Source organism: Strix uralensis, chromosome 18, assembly GCF_047716275.1.
Source record: "Strix uralensis isolate ZFMK-TIS-50842 chromosome 18, bStrUra1, whole genome shotgun sequence".
Taxonomy (NCBI): domain Eukaryota; kingdom Metazoa; phylum Chordata; class Aves; order Strigiformes; family Strigidae; genus Strix; species Strix uralensis.
The window spans coordinates 9348358-9366135 of record NC_133989.1 but is presented as its reverse complement, the minus strand read 5'-3'; the positions used below and the strand labels follow the sequence as shown (position 1 = coordinate 9366135).

Sequence of the window (17778 nt, the reverse complement as noted above, 5' to 3'; positions counted from 1 at the left end):
TTGCAAAGCAAAACAGTTTCAAGGTTTTAAAATCATTACTTGAAGTAAGAAGGTTGGGGGAAGCCTCAAACACACACCAACCATATCCTCCTGAACAGGGCAAGGGCATTCTTACAACAGCTCTGAAAAACAGAGATAATCAAGCAGCATGCTGTAATTATCAAGCATTGTTCCGACTCCCATTTAACATCTTTAGATACCGAGCTATTTTAAATAAACACACACACACGATGCTGACAAAGTATTAGACGCATTTTCTTCACAGATACCCTCCGAGCTACCAAAGGATGAGCAGTATTCCAGGCTAGAAGCCAGCAGCAAGTTTCACAAAGTTTCACAAAAGGTCATTCCCTTTTTCATTCCTAACCCAGGAAGAACCTTGTTTCACCACAACGCTGAAGTGAATGCACGAGTACCTCTGGCAATCCCCTCAAGTGGAGATGCTTTACACTTGGAAAGGGCCAAAATTTCGCAGCCCCATTTTTATCCAGATTTGGAGACAAGGTCAGCTTTTTACACTTCACTATTTGAGGGAAAACAGGTAAATTTTCAGGTTGTGAAGTTCTTGAACTTGACAGACAGCATAACATGGAACTGTATGGGGATTTGATTTCCTCAGGACTACAGCACATCAAGGTCACTGCAATGACAGAGCACCTTCAGACAGGACATGTATCTAGAAATTCGTTTCAGCAGTTCCTTAGCATCACATAACGTTACTGACTGCCAAGTCTATGGGAGTCTGAGGTTTAAACTAAAACTAAAGATTCTCCTTGGCACAGCAGCAGCAGTTGGATAAAGACAATTGCCTTTCACCACCAGTTTACATACTGTTAGCTAAATGTGATCTGTAGGAAGATACTTCCAACAAATCAAGAGTTCCATAAGGGATCAAGATTCTAAACATAAATACAATTAAAGCCTTCTAATATTAATGCACACTTTTTATTATATTAAAATCAGGCAATGGTCTGATACAATAAAAAGGCTGCTTATGGAATACTGTTATGTTAAACTTTAATTACAGAGGATGTTAAATCCTTACAACTAATATTTTCCTCAAAAGAGTTAATGGAAACATCAATTGTTCATTGACTTGATAGCTGCTGCTTTAAAATGTGTTTATTTTTACTTTTTTTTTTCTTTTTTTCTCTTTTTTTTACACAAACACTGAATTTTTCATAAAACTTAGGACACACTAGGTTGGTTGTATGTAAGCTTGCATCCACATTTCAGCAGTTAGTGGTCCGAAACAGTATACCAGAAAAGGCAGTGATTTGCCAGGATGCAAAGCCAATAAAGGTCCTTAATCTGCTGTATGCACCGCTTCCCCAAAATCTTCACTGAAGAGATTTCTCTTCTAAGACTTACAGAATCCTAATAAAATCTACTACGCTGATTTGATTTGTCTGTAGTTGTCACATCTTTAGAAGGGCCAAACATAAGTGCAACATTTTGTTAATTAACATTCTTGGGTCAATCCAAAGCACCAAAATACAACTATTTGAGCTGGAGTGTGTGTTCAGAATCTCTGTGTGCAGAGTTTCCCCATTATAGTTTGGCAGCAGAAGATTTCGGCAATCCTGGTAAATTACTGCTCTTTTCACCACGTCAAAAGCCTATCTAATAACATCAGCCGTGGCCAGCTTGGCGGTGTGGCAGCAGTGCTGGAGGGACAGGAAAAATCCAAGTTTGCGAGCAGAACAGATACTCTTGTTTCCCAGGCTGGTGAAAACTAAATTTGTTGCAAAACCATAATGATAAGCAGGAGGGAACAGGTCAAGTTATTGCCCCAACGCTTACCCCTGCTGACCAGGGGCGAGAAGAGTCACAAAGAGGGGCAAAAAGAAAGCAGCACCCCCATTAAAAGAGGGGAAGAGGGAAGAGATTAAAAGAACCCTGAATCCCTCACCCAAAGCCCACGTCACTGGTGAGGGGGACCAGGAAAAGAAATACAATCTATGCCTTGGCCAAAGGGAAGAAGGAAAGCTTGCCCCAGATTATCAGGGCATTTAAAAAAAAAATAATAAAAACCCCAAAACGACCACAGTCACATTCAGCCTTTACTAGAGATAGCACAAAGGGAGGGATGACTGAGGTTAGCACACATCCCCATTAGTAGTCCATAAAGCCCAGTGTAGTACTGGAAGCAAAAACCTTTGTGTCTACTCTAATAAATAGCCCTGAGCTTCAACTCTATTGCAAAAGACAGAAAAAGAAAAAAAAAACCCAGGCCAGACACACAGCAAGGTGATTGTGGGATGTATGCTTTCACAGTTAAGTTAGATGTGCCACACTGGTCTTGACAGTAATAAATTTAAATAGACTTTTCCTGATACCAGAAGTTCAGCTATGTGGACAGTGGTTACACGACAGGATTATTTGTTATAGCACAACTTATATTTCAAATGAAAAAAAAAATTAGTATCATTTACAGTATCTCAAGAAAAACTTCCTTTGAATGGGAACTTCCTTTCCAGTATTTTGAGGTCTACAAGATGCATCTAGAAAATTTACTACTGTGGAAAATGAAGACAGCTTAAATTGAATAAGGGGGGCATGTTGGTTTTTTTTTAATTAATTGCTGTAACATTGTCCTTCAGGTGGCTGAGGAAGTTTCATATTTTCTTTAGACATCATTAGACGCCGAAGCTCTTGCAGAACAACTTTGATACTATAAGAATTCTGCCATTTTGCTAGGACTGATATGGCTCTGGGGTCCACCTAAAATAGACAAAAACACCATTCCTGTCAGAATTGATACATCTGATACACTTAGCTCCCCCCCACACCCTCCAAGTAAAGATCCTATAAGGAATTTGAGTGGGAGAAACCAAAGAAAGCAAGCAAGTGGTTTCCTAAAAGCATAATAAATCCCCGCATGATGCAACTATTTGTGAGCTGCAAAAGCACAGGACAAGTAAATTCCACGTTTTGATTTCTGAACATACTTGGTTCATACACTTCCCTTCTACCCACCTTTCCTTTCCCTCACAGAAAATGGCACCAGCAAGCAGTAAGTAGTTAAGCAAGTCACAAGTATATACAAAGCATTAATTTGGAGCTGCACATGAAAACATTAAAATGAATAAAAACCAAAAACTTACCACTCCATTAGAACTATTTACTCCATTCATATTAATTTTTGTTACAAATCTTACAAATGGAGGTGCTTCTGGATACTTAGGCCCACATTCTATTTTAAGGCTGTATATTCTGTTTTCATAAATTGTCTGAGGGGAAAAGAAAGAGGGGAACAATTACACCAGGCAGTTCAATAAGCATTTGGTTAAAACAGTGGTTACTTTAGGGACATGCAAACTACTAAATATAAGGGCAGCCATTTACATATTATGCTGGCCACCTCTGGTTGGTTTCATTTTATAATATTCAGAGTATCAAAAGTTACCTCTTTCAGGGTAATAAATTCTAGCGGTCTTTTAAGCAGCAAATGTTCATATAAGGAATGAAACTGGCATTGCTTCCCATTCACCAACTGAAATGATTTTTTAAATCATCATATAACTCAGATACCTACTTTTCAACCAATCTTTACAAAGCAGCATTGTTTTATCAGTTTACTGATCGGACACACTACCTTGAAACTGAAGCCACAGCCTTAGCTTAGGCAACTATCTAAAGTCAGCCTGTCCTAGAACTGCAGTTGAAAAATATTCTTTGGTCATAAACGCATGTGCCAGTTCTCAGAAAGAGGAATGCCTCAAGATTCAACACACTGCAAAGTACATCCTGATCCCGAACATCATTATCACTTTGTCTCCACCACAGTAACACTGTTATACTTAACAGCTAATAGAAATCCTAGATCATGAGTTTTTAATTAACCAATCAATGGGTATAAGAGAGAGACAAATGTAACAAGGCTACATGGATTCTTCAATGTTTAACATTAATTAAAAGAAACAACAACAGTTAAGGTCATCCTGCATTCTGAGAGTAACTATTTCTGCTGTGCTGATCTGGTACAGCCTGGCTCAGAGCTCCAGCTAAACTGGGCGACGCAGGCAGCGGGCAGAAGCATAGGACGGAACAGGATCGTCACGGGGAAGTTTGGGCAGACAAGTTCTCCAGATTTAGAGTTTCTGACACAATTTCCTGCACCCTCAACAATGCAATGAACATTAAACTCACACAGCAGCAATCATGAGAAAAAAAATCCAGGCAAATGTGTGAGCAGAGAAGCCCAGCAGCAGTCAGCAGCTCCTGCTCACCTGTGGCAGCGGAGCACCATGGCTCCACCAGGACCTGAGGGACGGTTGCCCAGCGTACAAAAACTTCTCAATATAAAACTCCACGCAATCCCTTTCAAGGGCCTGTTATGCCCCTGAACATCTTAATATTTCCCTTAATATTAATGAGTGTTTTGTTGTAAACCACTACCAAAAATATAAGAACTGACTTCTTGATTCAGCTTCTCCTCATCTGTGCAAGTGAAGTGGCTTTAAAGCAGGCTGCAGCCCCCCGGGGCCGGACCAGCACCGGGCCCCCCGGGGCCAGCTGGCAGTGGTGCCTCTTGGACCCTCCTCCAGCGCCTTGGCCTTTCAGATGCCCAGCCAGGGCAGTGACAAACTGAATGCTGTCACAAAGTTTTGGGGAAAAAAAGTAATCCGTCAGCTCTGCTCAGCCTGCCCAGGTCTCCTAACTGAGTCCCTGAGCATGCCTTGTGCACAGAGCAGCAGCCCAGAGGTTTGTGCAGGGTTTTAGGGTCTTTGCAAATAACCGCACCACGCTGAGACTAGTGAATGGAAAGCCTCGACCGTGCACATGTCTATAGCCAATATAAAATATGTGCAGATAAAGCTGACGTTTTGACAGTGCCACTGTTTTTAAATAGCTTGTATAAACAAGATGAATCACTGGCTGAGAAACCATCCACACAAAGTCTGAGAAGGAGAAGCACGCTTCCATGTATGGTAGCAGGGACTCTCAGAGCAGCAGCACGTATCCAACTCTGCACCACAGTTCATTTTTCCCTCTGAGATGCCCAACACAAGATTCTTCCACCTGCTACAAGTGTGACTGCTTTCTACCCAGAAGGAAATAGGACATAGGAAATAGGAATTTTTTTCCAGAGACAGTATTCCCACTTCCTATTAAGAAAAAAAATGGTAATAATATAACTGAGTATGAACAGTGCTAAAAGCAGGACAGCCACTTAGCAAACATGAATGACTGGAAGTTCCCAGAACGTCTCTCAATACAGACCGTTGCTTTCAAGCAATAAGCTCAAAAGAAGTCAAGACACTTTTGGGAAAAAATCTATATTCGTAAGTGTGTCAGAAAGACAAAAGAGGCACAGGTGAATCATCTGTGATAGTCCTGCAGCCTTGGTTAGCAGTGTGACATGAACTACAAATTTCTATCACTGCTGACAAGTCTGCACATGTCTGTTTGCACATTTCAGTTTCTATTTAATTTTCTACATTAGATTTCAAGGTTGCTTAAATTTTCCATAAAGTGTATGTACACAGTGAGCTTTCTTCAGTCTTAATGCAGGCTCATTAACACTCTCCTAATGCTCTAAAATCAAATGCTGTTCTAGAAAATTATTTGGGCATATCAAAAACAAACAAAATGATCACAAATGGGGAGATGTTAACAATGGCAGACGAAAAGTAAACACCACTTCTGGACGAGATAGAGAATACTGCATGTGTAATGCATTAGAATATAAATTCTTGTACAACCTCATCTAATGTTAGAAAAGGCAACTAATAGAATGGAAACACATAGGGCAGTAGCATGATTAAAGGTCTGCAAAGGTTTCCATATAATTGATTGAGAACACTGGAATTACTGAGAAGTGACACTGAGGCCAGATATAGAGACAACAACTACTACTGCAGGAAGGAGGATCAGCTACTTAGGCTTCATGGTAAGGATATTAAGGAAACAGAACAGAGATACACAGTGAAACTGGAGACAAGTTTTGTTTTTAGAATACATGCATATATACAATGCACAATTAAGTCCTCAAGTTCACTACCAGAGTGGAGACCCACAGTTTAGTAGGGTTTGAAGGGGGGGGAGAGAGAGAGAACACAATACTACCACAAAGACCAGTAGCATTATAAGAAGTTACTCTGGGAGAGAACAGAGAAGAAACCGAAGTCATTAAAATTTGAGTTTCCTGAGTTAGCTGAAACTCTGCAAGAGCAAGTCAGTACTGCTGCAACAAAAACCAGCCCATAAACTCAACAAGAAACAGCAGGAAGACTAGCAGTACTGAACAAAACATCCATGTTTTACCTACATTAGCTCCATATGTAATCTCACTAGCCAAAGGATTTTAAACCTTGCTGTATTCAAGAGTACAGGCTACTAGAATCCTGGAATCTCAAAAGTTATGTCTTAATGAATCTGTAAATATAAAGCAGACATGTAACAGAACTAACCAGAGAAAGGCACTAAAAATATTCCAAATTATAAGCAAAAAGACATACAGATACACAAAACCCATTATTATATGGAACTTGAACCTTCAACATAAATCACTTGCTGAAGTGTTTTTTCACTCACCTGTGTTTTGTTTGCTTTCTACTTCAGTGGTTAGATTAAGAGAAGAAAAGGTAGAAGAAAAAAAAAGTAACCGTACTATCTCAAGTGGATACTTACTCTTGGAGGCCCAATAATCATTCCTGTCCATCTTGTAAGTGTCATATCTTCATCATCTTCGAGGCCCCAGCTAACTGTTCCATCTCCTACTCCTTTCTGACCTTCTTCAAGTTCTTCCAACAGACGAAAATTACGAGGAACTTTTACTCCTGAAAAGAATCAGAAAAATATTTTGAGTTGAAAAATCTAATAAAGAAATAAAGCTAGAGTAATTTGACATGCTTTGGTCATTATACAGAAAACATTTTGGGTAAAAACATTAAAATATCACTATTTTTTGAATTACAATATTTCAACACTATGAAAAAGATATCCCCATATTTAGCTTAGATTTTGTACGCAAAACCAAGCTATCCACAATTAAATATGCTAGAAGGTTGACAGGCCAAATACTAGGGCAGGCAGTAAAATGAAAGGAAATTTCTGTCCATTCAGAGATACAGACAGTATTATAGAGCTCTAATTAGCACTTGTCTATATGATTTATACTATAAAAATTTAGAAGATTCTACAAAATGACACCATGAGAAGCTTGACATCATGCAACTCAGAGCTTTTAAAAATACCATTCAAAGCAAATAAAACTCTTTCATAACAGTAGTAGGTTAATCTGAAGTGAATTTAAGTGGGCTTTGTCAGCAGCAATAGCATCCTTTGTACTTATGACCTCCACTACCAAGGAATTTCAGCACTTCTTAATTGCTAGCACATTTATACTCAACAGACACAGCAAAACAGGGAAATTTTCTTATCCCCATTACATTAATGGAAAACAATGGCACAGAGAGCTTAGGTGACACACCCAAGGTCACACACTAAGTCTGTGCAGAAGGAAGATCTTGAACCCAGGCCACAGGGGGCTCAATTACCCATTCTTCTTCAAGGTACCTGTACTTCAGTCACCACAAAACATGAATGCACTCTAGGCTACCACTTCTCCTTTGTATTCGGTTTGCATGGCAAGGTTTTGGTAGCAGGGGGGCTACAGGGGTGGCTTTTGTGCAAAGCTGCCAGAAGCTTCCCCTGTGTCCTACAGAGCCAGTGCCAGCCAGCTCCAAGACCGCTGGCCAAGGCCGAGTCCATCAGCGACAGTGGGAGCGCCTCTGTGAAAAGATATTTAAGAAGAGGGGAAGAAAACCCACCAGCAACAGCCAGAGAAAGGAATAAGAACACGTGAGACAAACAACTCTGCAGACACCAAGGTCAGTGCAGAAGGAGGGGAGGAGGTGCTCCTGGCACCGGAGCAGCCCGTGGTGCAGCCCATGGTGAGGCAGCTGTGCTCTGCACCCATGGGGGTCCACGGGGGAGCAGAGACCCACCTGCAGCCCGTGGGAGACCCCATGCTGGAGCAGGGTGATGCCCAATGGAGGCTGTGACCCTGTGGTGATCTCTCCCTATCTTTATCTCAACCCACGAGCCTTTCGTCATATTTTTTCTCCCGGGTCCAGCTGAGGAGGGGAGTGATAGAGCGGCTTTGGTGGGTACCTGGCATCCAGGTACCTCTGTGAAGCAGGTCTCTCTCCAACAGTAACAAAATAATTGTCAAGATATATTTAATGATGTTATTTTCACCTGACATACAAAAAGGTTGGATTTGAAGTTTGGAGTTTTTTACCCTCCAATAGTACGAAGTTAATTATTCACTAGCATGTAATAACAGAAAATCATAATTAATCCCCTTCTTCACTATCACTTATTTAGTACAGCAGAAAGAGAATGGGAAATCAGCCTTCCAGTGTATAAAGTGAACCCAGCAAACTTCTCAGTCAGAAGCCAGCACTTCCAGCATGGCTGGGCACTGAGCTCTGAGGACATCAGAAAGGGACCAAGGGCTTTGAAAATCATCTCTGTAGCTGCTTGGCAATGTGGAAAATACAGAGGTTCTAAGGCACCATGAAATGTAGCAGTGCTTACAATTGACTAACTCTGGTAACTTTAAAAAGTTTTAAATATATTAATGACCTAAAGAAACTAAATGTCAGTGATGATTTTGCTGCAGAATCAGAGTTGCCCAAATTTCATTCACTACAAAGCCAGCATAAACCAAAAAAGCAAATTACTACAGGAGTTAATTTGTTGGCCAGTTTGCTACACATGAAACATAATCACGTTCAAGAATATTCTGGGGAAACACGATTCAATAACTCAGCTGTAGCAACAGTATGAAGAGAAACCCAGAATCAGAAAAGCAGTGTCAGAAGACACGAGACCTGCACTGGCAATACAAAACCACACATACGGGGGCTGCTGAGCACGACTCAAATACAACTCCATGCCAAATCTACATCTTCAACTCCCAGCAAGACGGTGCTGTTACCATGGCTGCTGAGTAATACAAATCTTTGGCTGCGAAAGGAAATGAGTCAGTTGGGACCGGTGAAGCCATCACCATAAGATTAACTGAACACCAACCCCTCAGTGGTAACAGGACCTCTTGGGGACCACTGTCACTTCCCCCGCACAAAAAACTCCAGTGTTTCCCCTCCCAGTAAGTCTTAAAAGTATGAAGCATGTATCTTGTGTACCTTGGGCATATGAAGGTTCAAGTATGCAGTTCATACCTGAATCATGACAGATTAGCCATCCCATTTTTGTATTCCCAATGCTCTCCATGCTGTAGTCAGGGGAGGCAGAGAAGAGAGCAACCTAGCTCCAATGCAGGGGATAAGAGAGCTGGGGGACAAGAGAAACAGATGGAGCACAAGTTGAAGGACAAGGTGCCACCTTTAGTTACACACACACTACCTATTTCACTATTTTTGCTGCAGCGGATGCACGGGAAAGCTGTCGATGGGGAATGACTCATGGCTGCGCGATGCCTGAAGCTGCTGTCTGGGCTTCAGCCCTGCCTGCTGGTGCCTGGGGAAAGAAACTGCCAGGGAAGAAGGACAAACAAAAGACAAACAAAAGGTTCTTCTGGAGGGTGAACTCCACCCTTCGGTCTGACACAGCAGCTCTTCGGTAACGCAGGTGATGCCGCAAAGGAAACCGTCCGTGGCTATTATTAGAAACCCAACGCGAGCCTCTCCCTGCTCATAGAAGCGATAAGCTGAAGCCAGCGGAAGACCTGCCTCAAATGTCTCGTGTTGCCAAAAAATACTCTCTCTTCTGGACCACAACATCACGATGTTTAACAAAGCATCATCTCAGTCTCTATTCTTCAGTACTTGATACCACTTCATATTTGTTGGTGGTACGAAGATAATTTACTGATATTTACTTAGACCAAAACAGATAACCTAGGAGGAATCAGCTTTATGGTAAGCAGACAGAGGCCACACACCGAAGAAGGAAATCAAAATTATTGCCTGTCTACCCTTCCTTTGAGCATCATGCACCCCGTTCATCGAGTGAGGCAGGAATCCTGTATGAAGAAAATTAAGTGATCATGTAATTAAAAATGACATCATCATGTATATATTCAAGGAGGCCACAACCAAGGCTGAAAGGCAGCCTTAATTCTGACATTTGCTAACCAGAGCTAGGCTTGGCTTTACAACCTTACGGGAAGAGAAGGCAACTTTATTTCTGAGCCTTCCCCAGATACAGCTGCTCTGATTCAGCATGAATCAGAGCCATAAAAGACTCACACAGGATTGTAGAGTTCTCTGACAAGTCTGAGGTCTACAGAGAGCTAGCTAGTCATATCGTGCACTGGCTCCTATCACACGGAAAAAGTTAACACAAATAATTATTAATTCCACAGCAACTGCTCACTTGTGAGCACTGCAGGAGCATCAGTGCAAAGGGAGGTGTGAAAAGTGAAGTACATATATTCAGGTTTTTATGCACTTCACAGAAAACAGAATGATCATGGGAGATGACTGGTCGCTTTACAACAAGCCACCCTGTCCAACAGCATTGCTGCCTTCTAAAAATGTTTTATCCCTATGCTAAAGCTCAGAGGTGTAAGATGGAAGCCCAGCACCTCAGCCACTACAGAGGGCAAGTTCATTGTCACATCAAAGACAGTAATTCAGCTCCCTCCCTGACACATTCTCAGGAGATTCAACAGGAAGAAAAACACACATATACATATAAAAGACTACGGCCATATGATCATAAATGCTTTAAATCATTTCCAAATAACCTGCCCTTAAGCAAGACAGAATAAAAGACCAGATTCACCCTTCTGGTCAGCCTGGAAAGATGTACAAAGCCATTAAGCCAACTCCATCTCTTCTTCATTTGCAATGGCCTGGAGCACTCATGGTCAGCTACCACATCCTGCTGGGACCTGAACCTCAGAAACCACACAAACTTTATCACTCGTGGTCGTACGCACACATATCATCATCATGTTTGCTGTCCACCAAGATTCCTAGAAAGTGATCTGAGCTGTTCCAGGCATACACAATATTTGCCAAATAGCTTCCATAGCTAAACCGTGGCAGATTCAGAGTTAGGAGATGTCCTGCGCCAGCTGACACAACCATGAGTCAACTGCATGTTGTCCTCCCACCCCCCAATAAATACCTTGCATAATCTTTTCAGTGTAGCAATGGAGACTTTCAAGGCAGTAACCAAACAAACCTGTTTTTCTAAGAGTCCTTCATTTAACACAAGAAAACCTAAATAAAGTAAGAGGCAATTAAAAAGTAATCAGGTTGTCGAAAGTACTTTCAGTTATGCATTTTAATTTAGCCTTTGCTATGGTTCAAGAAGACTCTCAAATAGCAGCTTCGTTTGATACAAAAATACAACCATATCTAGATAATTGCTTCACTTGCAGCTTGCCTGACCATGCAGAAATACTCCCAGAAATGGAACTGAAGAAACATTTCAGAGCAAAAAGAGATATTTACTATTAACTGCAACAGCAAACCTACGAAAGCTAAATTATAACTGTACTGACAAGGTAAGATCTCAATCAGACAGGTTTGTGCAGTCTTTCTAAAAGTTAACCTTTTAGTAAACGTGCATTTGTGAAGCCTCAACACAGCACACTAGTTCACCAGTTACAAAAAGTTTATGAAATATTTTTATGGCAAAATAGAGAACAAAACCAAACCACAGACTGAGTTTTCCAGAAAGCCAGGATGTGTACTTTACAGAGTTTAAAGTTGCAGTTAAGAAGCTGATAGGTTTTGGGTAACACCCTCTTCAGCCTTCAAACAGAATCAGGACCACCTGTTTTCTTTGTCAAAAATTTCACCCAATGCCAGCGCTGCCAGGCGGCCGGGTACTGATGAGCCTTCGCTCCCATGGCACCTCACAACCCAGCTGTCTTCTAAGCAATGAGTTGCAAGACAGAGAGACAGCAAGCCGAAATGAGGACAAAAGGAGTCTGACCATGTCTGGTCAGAATCTCACTAAGGAAAGTTCTGCACTACGAAAAAACAGAATTACTCCTGGAAGACAGTTAAATGCCAACTTGGACTTTTAAAGACCTTAAAGCACTCTCAGATTTACTTTATATCGCAGCACTACTGAAGATACACAACGGAATGTGTCTTATGGTATTTTTAAGAGTGATCTTACCAGTCTGAGATTTTTCTCATCTTAAATTTACATTCACGTGAAGCATACAGAAGCATAACAAGTTAAAACCAACACTTTCTGACAGACCATACTTTTAATCTTTTAATTTTCGCCAGTTATACAGTGGAAGCAATTCCAAATTCAGGAACCTTATCAAGCTGAAGACAGCACAGTGAAACCAGTGAAACAAGGTGGACAATATGCTTTTGAGAGTAGATCCTCTTCTTGGGTCTTCTTCATCAGTGTCAGCAGAACAAAATATACACCTCACAAAAACTTCAAGAATACATTTCTCTTTCCTTTCTCAAGTGAAATAAATTACAAATCCTTCTCTTTGGGATTAAAGCACAAATATACTGCACAGAACCCTCAGCAAAGCACACAGAAAATATACTTTCACTCGTTAGGGGCTCTAAAAAGAGGAAACATCTTTTTGCTGAAGGTTTCTTGATATCTTCACTGATAACAAACAACTTATCAAACTTGCCTTTCAGGCCAATTTTAACTCTGCTTTCTGTGTTAGTTCCTGATTTACAATAACTCAAGTGAACCGAAATCCAATAGCTTTAAACACCTCTTGTTTAATATGCTAAAGCCCCTTCTGTTGCTTGCTTTTGTGTATTTGATATTCAGCCTTAATTACATCTTTTCCAATATATTTCTCATCTCTTTGCAGAGATGGCAGCTATTGAAAATTTGATAGCTTACCCTTGCAACTGCAACTGTAAACAATAAGTAAATCATTCCTTGTCACAATGGTATATAAAGTTCCTGAAGTAATGAAATATTTAAAACTGAACAAAAGGCTTTCAGCAACTGTCACAAAAACTTTCAGGAGACAGGAACTTTAGATTTCTGGCATCATCTTTATAGTCATGATTTATACTCTGATAATGCAGACAGGTACTGAGATATTTTGCAGATCCAAGATAACTTCCTGAGCACTTGAAAGAATCTGAAGTGTTTTCTGTTCTGTGTAAGCTAGAGTGCTGGCTCTGTCTTTCAATACTTTAAGCATGTTACTTGGAAAGAGATCACTTTAAAACATTTGTCTGAGGCAGACTGGCAGTATCACTGAGGTCTGAAGCCAAATAAAGCTTTCCAGCAGCAGAAGAGTTAAAATCAGATGCATTCTGTGGCTTGTATCACAGCTGAAAAGCAAAACATTACCAGCTCAGCCAGAAGTTACTCTAGAAAATAAGTCACCCTGAACAATCGTCCTGGACAAAATCTTTACACTAAATCTCACCAGGGAAAAACCCACCATTTCCTCTTTGCGTTGTGAAAGGAAACGGTTGTTACTGACCCAGCGCCGAGCGCTCTCCTCCAGCTGCCTCTTCTACCCACAAAGCATCACTAGGTTTTCTTCAATTCACACCACCCATCGAAAGGTGAACGCACAAGAAGGTTCACCGATTTTAAGATAAGCTTTGAAGAGCAAGACGCCACACCAACAGACTAAGGCGAAGTCACAAGTCACTTGGGCTCCAGCTCTACCACCAGAGCTGACAAGCCCAGGGGAGCAGCAGAGCAGGATGCACGCCGCCCCGCCCCGCTTCTGGGCCAGGCCCAGGTCAGGCTTGGGAGGAAGGTGCACAAGCTAATCAGTACATGGGAACCGAGTCATTTCATCTTGACTTGCAATAGTTAAAACACACCCTCACAACCTAAAAATCCCAACCTTCATACACCTGGCAAAATCTGTATTATATCTTCTATGATCCTCACCTACTTACATATTTAATTCCCTAATGAATCATTTTAAGTTCTCAGCCAGAATGGCATTTTCAAATATACTATGTAATTTATATAATTATACATTAAAAGATTCAACTGAGTATCTTTTAAGAGTTTTGAACTATTTACCCTTTTATTTAACCTACTGCATCCTTCCATTACAATACACAAAGAAGCTCTGCAGTCAACTCCTTTAGCACCTGCTATTTCATGCGCTCTTACAGTCCATCTTATTTAAGAAGACATAATTTATGTTTTCATTTTCTCTTCAATTACTTTTTCCCTACCCTTGAGTATTTTACTTACAGACTTAGAAAGTACTTGGTGGCTGGCAATATTTATTTTGAGATAACAATGACTAGCACACGCAGTGCACTCCAAAGGAGACATCACGGTCCGTTTGCAGAGGCAGGGTACAGCTTCTATATCCTTCCATACGCAGTTTCTTCTTCATTGTAACGTCTCATTTGTTTTTCACAAGTGTAACTTTGGGTTTACAGTGAAGTTATGGGTCCCCAAACAATTACAAATATATCTTTTAATATACTGTACTAAAACTGATGTATGCTGTTCTCTCTGTTAGGAGTATTAAGACACAGATATCAGTACTGTCATGACCATACACCTAATGAATTGTCCTTCTGGAGTTCTTCACATTCCTCTGAGTTTGAATAACTTAAATCTGGGCAAATCATTTTGCTACTGAGTTCCTCCAGGCTGTTGGTAAACACAGCGTCTACCACAGCCCTGCAACAGACCCTCTAAACGGACCTATGAGAGAAAAGTGGGTTAAACGAGGTTGTTAAACTTTCCACAGGATGAAAGTTAAAAGAAACAGGATTCCATAGGCCAACGTGGTCAGGTTTGGACCCATTATAATACAGGAGTCTGCAGCACAGTGACGGGGAGCAAGCTCCTGTAGTCTAACTGCAACACAGACTCCACACAGCCCAACTTCCCTGCGGGGCCACGGCGTACGTGAGCCTCTGGGGAACCCTTGACTTCTCAGCTAGATCACCCCTGGCACCTGAGCCAGCTGAGCGTTCCTGCATGACATTTCAGTCTGAAGGATGGACAGACATACGCTTACAGTTTGGGTGTTTGTAGTCTTCTATGAAGAGCCTTATTAGAATGATAAAAGTAAGCCTTTTCTTTTTATTCATACATAAATTGTGCATGTGGAAAACCCACATCAGCAGCAGCACAGAATCCTCCTCTACACAGGGAATACTAGTGGACCTTGAATCATAACATTTCTTTCAGGTGAGGTTTTTTTTCCTTTTTATTTCTACCTGTTTATTAGATACAAATATAAGGCTTACCTGTCCAATTCCCAGGACCAGTCCTATGACTTTTTTAAGTTACTGGGGCATTTGTTACCTCTGGGTCAGTAGCTGCTTTTAAAGAGTGAGTATTTTTCATCCTCAACCTCCGTTTAAGCTCCTTTGCTGAACCACTCTAAACTCAGAATATCAAACATATTCAAGTGTTTTATAAATAAATATGAATACATTAAGATTCCATGAAACAAGTATTAGCAAAATCTGTTTCACATATGAATAAAGCTACTTGCCCAAAGCCCCACAGCAAATCAATCAGTAGTGGAGAACAAGAAAGTGTCACTTCAGGCTCTATGTGCTAGACAATGCCTTCAGTGCAGTGTCAAGAAGGAACCATACAAACTGCATTGCAGTGCCACCACCACTATCAGTAACTGGACACTGTGTTGTTCTCTTTATCAGAAGAAGAAAATCTTTATCCTTTACTAACACAACAAGAAAATGCAGAGTACTGCTGGTAGGGCAGCCTATGATTTACAGCCAGACAAAGCTCTAAGGCTCCCATCAATGTAAGCTGCTGGTCTGTACCTGAAAGTTCTCCCATACTGAATTTAGGGTTTACCACAGAAGTTGTGTTACTGCAACACTTGTTTATCAAGTCACACACTGATTTCCACCCCCCCACCCCCCCCCCAAGCAGTTAAACACACAGGATCTCACGGGTACCTGAAGTGCAGTGCTTGTCAAATGCCCACACTGTAGACACGAGAAACTGATGCCCCTACTCACATCTACCTGGGTGCGTATTGCTCCACGCTTCCAGCACTGAAGGAACGAGACAGCTTTCAGAAATCCGGGAAATAATAGGAAGCAATCCAAAAGACACAATGTGGCTAGCAGATGATGGTTAATGACAGCTTATCACAAAGAGTGTTCACTACAAAAGGAAAGCTGTGCAGTAGGACTAGCTTTGGACTTTATCACTGCAGTCCAAGTCCCTTTCCACACATACCCCTCCGTGACCACCCAGACAATTAATTCACAAAGCTGCGCTGGCTTAAAAAGAAAAATATTTGCCTTGTTCTTCCGGCCAAACACAAAATGAAAAGTCAGCAGCTTGAAAGGATTATTGAGAAAGCATGGTAGCCAGAATAAAGTGACATAAGAGGGGGAAGAAGGCTCTGTATATTTCATCAAGTGTTCCAACACCTCGCAAACACGTACATTCAAACACAGATCTGTAAACTGTAATTCTCAGGACAGCATCCACTGCATTTAAAAAGTGTTTTTACAAACCTGATTACTATGAACCATCTGTATTGTGATGGTTATTCTTAAAAGTTGAAAGTGGTCATTGATAGGGACCTATCTGTAAAAAAAGAATTCCACAATATTTTTGTTATATCTTCAAAAGCAGTCTGCTGGTGATCTCATATTTAAACTTCAAAGGGAGCAATTTGAAAACAAGTACTACAGTGGCACATTTGAAACCCTATACAGACTTACAATACCAGGAGAATGAAACTGGCTAAGCAGAAGTGAAACTAATTTATTCGATCCGTCGAAGTTCATTAGAGGATGTCAGCAGAAAAAACCCACCCCATTCAATATCTAGTTGCAGTATTTTTGTTTAATGTGTAATGATAAATGCGAAGATAGGATATGTTTAACTACTCAAAGCAGGCGAGGAGCAATTTTAAAGGGGGAAAAAAAATATACTGACTTCGTGAAGCATACACGTCCTGACAAGGAAGTTACATCCTTCTGATGTAACAGGAAGATATTATTAGTGAAAAAGAATTTTAAGGCAGCTAATTTCACCCAGGTAACTCTATAGTCACGGCTCGGTGACTACCAAAACTGGAGAACCGAGGGTCAGCTCTGGCCACAGGCAGCTCGCCACACGAGCAGGACGTTAAGCGAAGCCGCGGCTCTGCCAGAGGCGCCGACGGCCGCGCTGGCTGCGCTCCGGTGGCTGTCAGCGGCCGGGGCAGCCCCGCCCCGGGTCCGCACCGCGGGACCGACTCGAGGGCTGCGGGCCCGGCCGGCCCCGGGCAGGGGGTCCCAGCCCCGGCAGCCTGGCCCGGCGCGCCGCCCCCGCCAGCGCCGCTCCCCGGAGCCGGCCCGCAGAGAGCCGGGGCAGGCTTCCCGCGGGGCCCGGGCCGCCCCCACTCGCCCCTCCCGGCCCCGGACCGGGCTCGCCCCGCCGGGGCCGCTCCCACCGCGAGGCCTCGGCAACCCCCGGGGAGGTGCCGGCCGGGCCCGCCCGAGAGCCGCGGCGAAGGAGCGGCGACCGGCTCCGCCGCCACCCCCGGCCGGAGCACCGGGCCGCGCTCCTCCGGCCGGCCCCGCCGCCACCGCCCCTTCCCCCGCGGCCGCTCTCGCCCCTCCGCCGGGCGCCTCCCGGCCTAGCGCCCGCCGCCGCCCCTCCAGCCCCGACACACCCAGCGGGGCCTCCCGGCCGCCGGCAGCCCGCCGCGCCGCCGCCCGCGGGGGGCCGTGGCTGCTCCGCAGCGAGGAGCGGCCCCGCCCGGTCCCCCCCGGCCCGCGGCCCCGCCGCCCCGGCGCCCGCTCACCCGCACCCGTGGTGGCCGCCATCTTGCGCCGCTGCCGCTGGAGCCCCGCCCCCTCCCACACGTCAACG

General features: G+C 42.9%; 1 protein-coding gene across 5 annotated transcripts; it reads right to left on the bottom strand.

Annotated features, from left to right (window-relative positions):
• Positions 1-233: 233 nt before the first annotated feature.
• Positions 234-17778, bottom strand: UBE2V1 (ubiquitin conjugating enzyme E2 V1). Of its 5 annotated transcripts, none has more exons than XM_074888016.1 (4): positions 17717-17778; positions 6637-6785; positions 3108-3233; positions 234-2724 (listed from the first exon to the last, which is right to left on the bottom strand). In XM_074888016.1, exons 1-4 carry the CDS (start codon positions 17730-17732, stop codon positions 2578-2580), a joined length of 438 nt encoding a protein of 145 aa, XP_074744117.1. In that variant the 5' UTR covers positions 17733-17778; the 3' UTR covers positions 234-2577. The 5 variants fall into 5 exon arrangements, with proteins under 5 accessions (XP_074744117.1, XP_074744116.1, XP_074744118.1 ...); XM_074888015.1 differs by having other exon boundaries at positions 17711-17761; XM_074888017.1 differs by lacking the exon at positions 17717-17778 and adding an exon at positions 16431-16499.